A 9,867-nucleotide genomic window follows, 5' to 3' on the forward strand; every position below is an offset into this window, starting at 1 on the left:
GTTTTGTAATATAAAATTAAAGAATAAGTTACATTTTATCATCTTAACTTAGAGTCGCATAACAAATTAATAAGTTATTTATAAACATTACAATATTATACATCAACTTACGAATTCGTTGCAATATCCGACTTCGTTCAATTTTTATCAATTTGATTGTTAAATAATGGTGTAGGACGTGGAGCCCACTCTCTTGCTCAATTTGATTAAAAAATTAATTAAGTATTAATAAATTAAGATTATTTTATCTGAACAAAAATAAAATTAATTAAAAATAAACTCTTTCCCTCTTCCCTCTCTCCCCGCTTCTCTTCTCCCCATATCACACCAGGAAAAATAGAGGCAGTGTCAGTGACTGGGCCCTCTGTTTTTAAATTAAATTGTATATTATTTTATCAATATTTAATTAATTTTTCAATTCACCTAGTTGAAGGAGTCACATGAGCAGTTAACAATTAATTTAACGCATATGGAATAGATATTGCAACGAATTCGTAAATTGATATATGATATTGTAATGTTGAAAAGATGAGGTATGAATTTGTAATGTGACTCAAAATCAAGATGGTAAAGTATAATTAACTAAAAATTAAATCATATACTAATTAATTTCCATACGCATCATAGTCACCAACATTCCCAAAAATTAAAAAATTTGAAATAAAAAAAATAATGGTCCAACACCATTTCTTCTGTTCCTCAAATCATCTCCTCAAGCTCAAGCGTTGTATTTACTGCTTTTTGCCTCCTGCTGCGGGTGTTGCCGGCTTTGCTAGTGTTGATTTTGCTGATCCAGCGGGCTTTCCCTCTTTCCCGCGTTTAGGTGCAGCTGGTGTAGTTGGTCCAGTTGGTGTAGAAGGTCGTGTTGGAATTTGCATTGTTGGTCCAGGAGTTGCACCACCCTAAATCATGCAACAATTTAGTATACATAGGACAATATCATTCTAGCAATAACAATAATACAATATATGAGTTAGGTCAGTGTGTTATGACAATATATTTGTCATATTGCACTCAAAAGTTCAAAAAAAAAATTTGTAATTGAGTGTAAATTGAAATATCGATTAAAATACATCTTCTTAAATTGATACGATGAGAATTCTATTTGGTTAATTTGTACCCTAACAAAGAACATGAAGTAACTAATAAAATTATACGTTTGCATCAAATGCCAATTCACTTTCTAAAATTTTTATGTAATTACATGGATATCCACAAATACTGTTCAACAAATAATGTTTAGTACCGATGCGTTTTATTTGTTTCTTATTTTGACTCATTATGAAACATAATTATCTGAGAAATGTTAATGGGAATTTTTCAAAAGTGAGACTTTACATTTACTCTCTACCACCACATGTTTTTGGTACGATATTTTATAATGTTAACAAGAAAATTAACGTTAAACTATGAAGTAATGCTAGGAAGACTAAATTTTATAAATTAAATGACATAGAAGTTGATTATTTGATTATTACTTAATCGTTGATAAACGTGCTCATTTTCTATTGGTGACACCTCATTTTGTTTGTTAATTTAGTCTCTTTAGCATTACTCTAAACTACGAGATGTTAGAAAGTCTCACAATTAAGAGAGTCCCCATAACATTCCCCTAATTATTTACATTAAATTAGAAATTTACACATAAATTAGTAACTAAAAAACTGATTGTCTCCCTTCTCATTTGATGTAACTTTATTTTTTCAATTCAATAAAACTTATCTCATAATGTTGAAATTTTTCTAAGGAAATTGTTATTAGCACTCCAAAAATCTTATTTGGCACTCCAAACTTTGTATAATTAGAAATAAAAATACACTTATAAGAAATATAAAATGAGATTTTTGAAGTGCTAATAACAGTTGTCTTTTCCTAAAAAATAAAAAACCAAACCAAAAATCAATGTCATCGGTTCACTTTAGACATTTTTTTTTGTTAATTATATTATTTTCCACATTTTTTAGTCGGATGCAGAAATGTCCCATGCAACATTATTTAATTTACATTACGTTTAGATGAATAAATTTAATATTACTAAGGAATTTAAAAATGATGGAAATTGAAATGACGAGATTTTATTTTCTAGAATTTGTAAATTTTCTTGTTTGGTTAACTCAAAAAAACAATGGAATTGTATATAGAATTTGTTATATTTAAACTCTCAATCATAGAAATTGGAAAATGACACCTATTTACATGAAATTTGAACTTGGGAATTGGAGGTCCCAAATTCCAAGTTTTTTTTTTACGCAGAAATTCTAAATTTCTATGTTTATGAATCCAAACAAGGAAATTGGTGCATGTCAATTTATAAATTCCGACTTTTATTAAAATTTCAAGCTTATTTTCCCCATCCAAACATAGTGTTAAGGAAAAGTTGAAATATGTTCAATTTTATAGGCCAACTTTTGAAATATGTCTAATTTTTAATGACGTTTTACTTTTGAAATTTGTCCAATTTTTACTTTGGATCCATATCAAAAGAGCCTAACACAATACACAAAACACCGAATCTAGAAAATTTGCTTAATCTAATGTACAGGTGACGGATCAAAAAAGGTATCAATTAAAAATTAAAAATTTAATCAAGAACCAACCTGTTGATTGCGCATAACCCCAGCATTGTAAACCGGAGTCATGTCTGGTTTGAACAGCCCAAAGTTCTTCTCCGCGGCTGGACCAGGTTTCTGGTTTTCATTAAACAGAGCAAAGATGTAAGTCTCGAACTTCCGGTTTGGCATCAAAGGCGTACCCCTCCCGGACTCAATATGGTTGATCAAGTGACCGTTGTAGTCCACAGCGTTCTGAACCGAGCAGACTGGGAACTCGCAAGCGGAAGGCCAACCGGTCTCGGCCGCGATCAAGTTCACATCACCGAACCCAATTGCCTTGGCAGCTGAGTAAACCGCGTCCATCAACCCATCGAACATGTTAGTGTAAAACTTGCCAGTGAATTTATCGTGCACACCATTGTTGGGTCTAAAGAGAGCGTAGCTCTCCTTTTCGGGTGACCACCCGAAATATGGGTACGGGTTAACCATGAAAGGCGACTTGGTCTGGCGACAGAATCGGAGCATTTGGGTCAGGATTGGAATCACCTCCGGTCTAAACCGGCCCATGCTGGGCGGGTCGGAAGACAACATGATTCCGAGCGAGTGAGGGGTCGAGACCTTGACGTCTTTGATCCCCTCGCGGACCAAAGCGTTGTGTAAGGTCTTCATGGCAGGGACGAGATTCGACTTGAGAGCATCGTCCCCCCAGTGAAGCACCTCGTTGCCCATGGCAATGTATTTGATTTTGCTTGCGGGGTAAAACGGCTTGACATGATCAACGACCCAACGGCGAGCGATGCGTAGCTTTATGAGTTTCGGGATGTCTCCGTTAGGGATGGTAATCGTCAAGGAGATGTTGGTGTTGGCGAAGGCCTTGATGATGTCGGGGTTGGTGTCAAAGATTTTGACAGCGTCGATGTTGGTTTGGGTTTTGATGAAGTCGGCGACTTTGGCTGGTGGCGGGAGGTTGTCACCGAGAGTACCGTAGTTTACACCGATGGAGTAGGCTGTGGCGGCGAGCTGGACGAGGAGGAGAAGGGAGAGGAGGAGCTTGGTGGTAGCCATAGTTTTTTTTTTTCCCCTTTTGTGGTGGTGTTTTGGGAGATGGTGGATCCTCTCCTTTTCCTTTGGAGGATTGGGGAGTTGGTGGTCAAAGTATTTATAGGGGGGAAAGAGGAAAGAAATTGAGGAGGAATTAAGAAGATAAGGGATGAATGTGATCGTGGCATGTAGTTGGTCAAATATCAATTTTATTTGTGATTTCTATTTACTGCCAAATTCTGTTGGATTTTCTTGATGTATGCTAGTTATTAGGAGGAATTTGATCTTTTTATTACACATCAAAACCTAAAAATAACTACCCTAAAACGAATTATCTATTTGGTCTTGTTATCACATTGTTTGGGCCCAAAATAGCAGTTTGGGCCGAGGGAGGTATCACTTTCGGCCCGGGAAGACTACGGCGAGAAAGTCATGGGGGCTTCAGCTCATGGGCTTCTAGGCCTAGGTCGGTTAAATCAGAATGCAAGTCGAGTCCTAATACAATAGGGACCCTCGACGAGATCAGTAAAACTAGAAGGCGAATCCGGCTCAGTTAAGGACTAGATTCGTAGTCCTAGCAGAGGTAGGACTGATTGAGGTAACGTTAATCCGGAGAAGGAAACCTAGTTCGAATAGGATTAGAACTCGGGCTCGGTGTTCTGCTTCTATAAATACAAGACATTCAGCAATGGAAAAAGCCCACAAAAATCAATACAAAATTGCCCTGCGCAAACTCTCACAACTTGAGATCTTTTTCTTTTCCTTTTTCGCTGACACATCTTCCGTTGGCATCAACAGCACTGTGGAAGCAACCGGTGATATCTTAAGTCGGCATAGATAGCTCTGTCACCGTAGAGTCGGTCGGTCTCGCAGTATCTTCCGTTGGCATCAACAGCACTGCGGCGAGAACGGTCGATTGCCTATCCAAGTCTTGGTCGAGAAGGGTTTTCGAATCCTTGTTGGTCGAGGTCATCTCATTAGCCTTCTCGGCGAGGTGAGGTGTTACCAGGTTACTGTATTCGGCACATTGACAGCCGAATTTGAGATTGAACTTCGCAAATTAGCAGCCTTGTCTTCAGGCTCTAGAACCCAAGAGGCCGAGAATTGTTCCTTCCTCGGCCGCAATCGCAAGACACAGAAGTCAGCAGCGCGCTCAACGCAACATCATCAAATTTACTCCTCGGCCGAGCTCGGCCGACGAGTTGGCACGCCCCGCAATCACCGAAGGACGTAGTTAGCTTAGAAAAATACTCGGCCTGCGCGCCACGTAGGCTTGGTAGATTCTAGGGTCAACATTTTGGCACGCCCAGTGGGACCCAGTGCTAAAACTACGAAGTTCATGCCAATTGAAACGCGATCGGTAAAAAAGAAAACAGCTATGGGAAAATCAACAGCCGATTTACCGATTCAGAACGTAGGACAAAGTGTGCCACAGGCGCAGAATCCCCTTAGCGCCGGGACACCTGAGTCCACAAGTGCGACTCGCCGAGAAAGGGAAGTTAATCTCGGCGGTCAACACCGCAGTCTAGAAATCCCTAACAGGAACACTTGTGTTCTCAATGAAGGGATAGTGGAGGATTGCGACGAGGATGGCGGTGAAGGATCTGACCCACCAACAAGGTCGTTTCTTCGAAAGCGACTCGACGAGCAGTCTCGGTCAGTTGAGCAGACGTTTAGCCGAGGTATTGACAAGCTACATGACGTGATACTCAATTCCACTGAGCAGCAAACCAGACTGCTCGAAATGCTGGTTAGTAAATTCAGTGACGGCAGGCCTTTCGATCCTCTCCAGCGCTTGCCACCAAGAAATAATCCGTTACCAATGGTACAGGCCGAGCCAATTCCTGCTCGGCCCAAACCAATTGACTTGGAAAAGGTCGGAGGGTCAAATAGTAGGTCGGACGGAATCAACCAGAGGGTCGAAGCAACACCTGTTGATATGACCGAGGTTCAGCGGATGATCGACTCGGCCATGAAGAAAGGGCCGAAGTTTCCTAAGTTTATCCATCCGTACCCGGCCTACATAGAAACGTTCGGATATCCGAAAGGTTTCAAGATTCTGGATTTTAGCCTTTTTGCCGGTGAATCGTCCTTGTCTTCGTTGGAGCACGTGGCTCGTTTCACCGCGCAATGCGGCGATGTTCATAGTGATTTCCATAAATTACGGCTGTTCAACTTCTCGTTGACCGGCTCGGCATTTGCTTGGTATATCAATCTCCCTCCTAATTCCATCCAAAATTGGGAGGAGTTGGTCGAGAAATTCCACGAGCAGTTTTATCGACCAGGGTTGGAGGTGTCGGTTTCTTCATTAGCAAGGATGGCTCAGGCATCAGATGAGTCCCCAATGGATTATCTTACCAGGTTCAAATCAGCCAGGAATTGGTGCCGAGTACCCTTGCCCGAAGTCGAGTTCGTCCGGCTTGCTTTGAACGGCCTCGACGTCGAATACAAAAAGAAATTCTTGGGGGCAAATGTTCGGGATATGTATGAATTAGCCCAACATGTCGAACAGTATGATTATTTGCTCCGCGAGGAAAAGATTTCGAAAACTCCGTCTCGGGGGACGATTTACAAGAATCCTACCGTCAGTTATGCGTCAACCGAGGATGAATGCGTTAGTGTGGATGCGGCTGAGATAGTAATAGATAAGCCATACGTTTGCAAGGCCTTGACTCAAGTTGACTCCAGGGAAGTCAAAAGCCGCTCGGCCACTGAAGGAACATTGAAATCGTCAAAAGTGTATACTTTTGATATTACAAAGGCTGACGCAATTTTTGATCAACTGTTGTCAGCAAGGATCATCAAACTTCGGCCTGGTCACAACATTCCCAAGGCCGAAGAGCTTAAAGGAAAGGTGTATTGCAAATACCATAATTCAAGTAAACATACGACAAACAATTGTGTCGTATTTCGAGACAACGTCCAGAGCTGGATTGATAATGGAAAACTGAAATTTCCAGAGAAGAAGATGAGTATTGATGCTGATCCTTTCCCCACAGCAACCGTGAATATGGTCGATGCATACCTACCTAAGGACAAAGGAAAAGGGAAGGCCGAAGTTGTTGCGACGCAAGACTTTCGTACTCAGAATTCTCGGCCACGTTTCATGGCCGATTTTCGTTCGAACAAACCACCTACAGCTTTAACAGGACCTGCTATTGTTAAACCTATGAGGGATTATAGCACCGATGAAGATAGTGGGACGGCGGTTTTTTGCAGTAAATGTAGAGCGAAGGTCGGCAGTGAGCCAGAGAAGAAACCATCTTCGCCTATCACAGAACGACCTACGGCCGCAATTCAGCAAAAAGCAGCCGGCGTCGGCCGACACCAAGGGGTTTTTGATAGGCTCGGCCCAAAAGTGAAGATGGAAGAGACATCCTCAGTCAGGCGGCGCCTTGATTTTGGCGCTTCATTTTATGACGAGGACTATTATACGCGTAATTCTGGTAGTTCGGAATCGTCGCGGAGTCAAAAAACCTTCAAACCTCCCGAGCCTAAAGATCAACGTTGGTACACGTATCATTCTTCGAAAGGCGTCTACACCGCGTTGTCCAAATCCCAGAAACGCCGGCACCAGAGGATAGATTGCATGGCCCGTCGGCAGGCAGCCCAAGAAACTTCGGCCCCTAAATGGCGGCCGAAGGACACAGTTGCTACTGGTGATGAACGACCATCTCCAGCTATTATGACAGAGTTGGGTCAGGGGAAACGGTTGGTCGACCGAGATATCGAGACCACGTTCGAAGAAGCCGATAAACGGATCAAACTTCTTCTTCGCCCAGGGGAGATGAAGGCACGCCTCGAGCATTTCAGGCAAGAGACCAAGAGCAAATTAGCCCAGCCAGCTATACAAGAACCGTTGATTAAAATTCGACGGAATTTGCATCCACCATTCCTTGGGGAGGCTTTAGAATATATGCGCGAATTCCATAAGAAACATTCGGCCAACGATCTGTATGGTTTGCCGAAAGCATGCCAGGACACCATTGATCTAGTCCTGACTTGTCCGGACGCCGAGCGCGTCATCCAGAAGACCTCTGACCCGGGATTGAAGGCAAGGTTCCAGCACATACGAGAAGCCTGTGTCCTTGGATTTGAAGTCGACCCATACACTGATATCGTTGCAGCCGACCTTCCTTTCTCAATGGAGGATCTTCAGTATTTACGATATCACTTCGAAGTATTTTCGGCGGTTTCTCTCTTCGGCCTCACGACCGATGAAGTAGCACGTGTTGCACGTCTGGATGCTTATCTCGATACCAGAGATGCCCGGCTATACTACCAAGAGCAGGTGCAGGTCCTGACCCCAAGCACACTGTCGATCTCAACCTCGCCTGCGGCGGTCACACAGAACCAACAAGCTGCCGAAGCAGCACCGCAGGTTCGAACCCTCGAAGAAGGGACAGAGGAGTCTTTTTGTCCAACTCTGACAAAAACAGAGCCCGCAGTCATCGACCAAACGAGGGATGAGGTTAGCAAGGAGGGTCCCAACCCGATGGGCCCGTCAGTCTTGGATAACATGGAAATTAGTATGGTCCATGTGTTACCTGCTGATTTTCAATCAAGCACGGCTCAACCGAATTTCCTCGATGGTGATGTAGTCGCCGAGGAAACTGGCCATGTGGATTTTGTGTCTATTGCTGAAGATGAGTCAACAACGAAAGATGACAGTCTGAAGGCCGCTTTGACCGAATTATTTCCTCGTTCGTCATCGGCCGCACTCCACCATTTAAAGCCATTGTATGTGACGGCCCACATCGAGGGATATCCCGTTTCTCAAGTTTTTGTCGACTGTGGCGCGACCGTCAATATCCTGCCTCTGAACATCATGAAGGCCTTGCGTCGCTCGAACGATGAACTTATTCCGTCAGGGATCACAATGAGTAGTTTCGTCGGCGACAAATCGCAAACCAAGGGTGTACTTCCGTTAACTGTGACTATTGCCGGTCGCACTCACATGACCGCTTTTTTTGTAGTTGATTCCAAAACCGAGTATAATGCACTGCTCGGTCGAGATTGGATTCATCAAACCAGTTGTATTCCTTCCTCATTGTATCAAGTGCTTGTTTTTTGGGACGGCAAATCGGTCACTGTTCACCCAGCCGATAACCAGCCCTTTGAAACTAACATGATCCAAGCACGGTATTATGATGACCACGTCGGCTACATTACTTTGCAAGGCTTCAATGATGAAGGCCGGCCGACTCGGATTTCTGTTCAGAAAGCTATCGAGGTTGGCGCCGAGACTGTCCAGCAGGATTCGGCGAGACTCGGATTAGCTAACTTTCTCCCCGAATCCGATGTTTGACGCCGATCGGGAAGCACGTAGGGCCGCGGTTTCATCTACTATGGAACGACTGCTGGCCCATTGGTATACGATATCCAAACAACCAAATTCGGGTGTCAACCTCGTCGAGTTCCTTGCTGAGGGAGATAATGGGCCTGTGTTATCTTTTGATAAAATTCGAGCCGCCCCGTCCAAGCTCGAAGATCATCGGCCCCTTGTCAAGGACCCTTTGGAAGAAATTAATGTTGGGACGGCCGAGGACCCACGGCCTTTGTTTATTAGTGCTTTACTTCCCCAACAAATGAAAGATGAGCTTCGTGCCTTGCTTACGGAGTTCAAAGATTGCTTTGCTTGGAGTTATCATGAAATGCCCGGCTTAGATCGTGCTTTGGTCGAGCATGAATTACGTATTAAGCCCGGATTCAAGCCTTTCCGTCAGCCACCTCGTCGATTCTCGACCGAAGTACAACTCAGTGTTAAGGACGAATTAGTTCGGCTTTTGAAAGCCGGGTTCATTCGGACAGCTCGATATGTCGAATGGTTGGCGAATATTGTTCCTGTATTAAAGAAAAGTGGTGCACTGCGCATCTGTACCGATTTTCGCAATCTGAATCTGGCAACGCCCAAAGATGAGTATACAATGCCGATTTCAGATCTGTTAATCGATGCCGCGGCGAATCATGCGATCTTATCTTTTCTGGATGGACATGCCGGATATAACCAAATATTTATTGCCGAAGCCGATGTGCACAAAACTGCTTTCCGGTGCCCGGGGGCACTCGGCACTTACGAATGGGTTGTCATGCCATTCGGCCTCAAGAATGCCGGCGCCACATACCAACGGGCGATGAACACCATCTTCCATGATTTAATTTGCACCATCGTCGAAGTTTATATCGACGATGTTGTCGTCAAATCTAAACGCCGACAGACACATCTGGACGATCTCCGACAGGCTTTTCTCCGTATGCGTCAGCACAACCTCAA

At 43.5% G+C, this 9,867-nt stretch overlaps 1 protein-coding gene across 1 annotated transcript; it reads right to left on the reverse strand.

Annotated features, from left to right (window-relative positions):
- Positions 1–578: 578 nt before the first annotated feature.
- Positions 579–3,696, reverse strand: LOC103445581 (glucan endo-1,3-beta-glucosidase). The gene is made up of 2 exons (XM_008384592.4): positions 2,598–3,696; positions 579–902 (listed from the first exon to the last, which is right to left on the reverse strand). Exons 1-2 carry the CDS (start codon positions 3,615–3,617, stop codon positions 732–734), a joined length of 1,191 nt encoding a protein of 396 aa, XP_008382814.1. The 5' UTR covers positions 3,618–3,696; the 3' UTR covers positions 579–731.
- Positions 3,697–9,867: the final 6,171 nt, after the last annotated feature.

Source organism: Malus domestica, chromosome 07 (genome assembly GCF_042453785.1).
Source record: "Malus domestica chromosome 07, GDT2T_hap1".
NCBI classification, from domain to species: domain Eukaryota; kingdom Viridiplantae; phylum Streptophyta; class Magnoliopsida; order Rosales; family Rosaceae; genus Malus; species Malus domestica.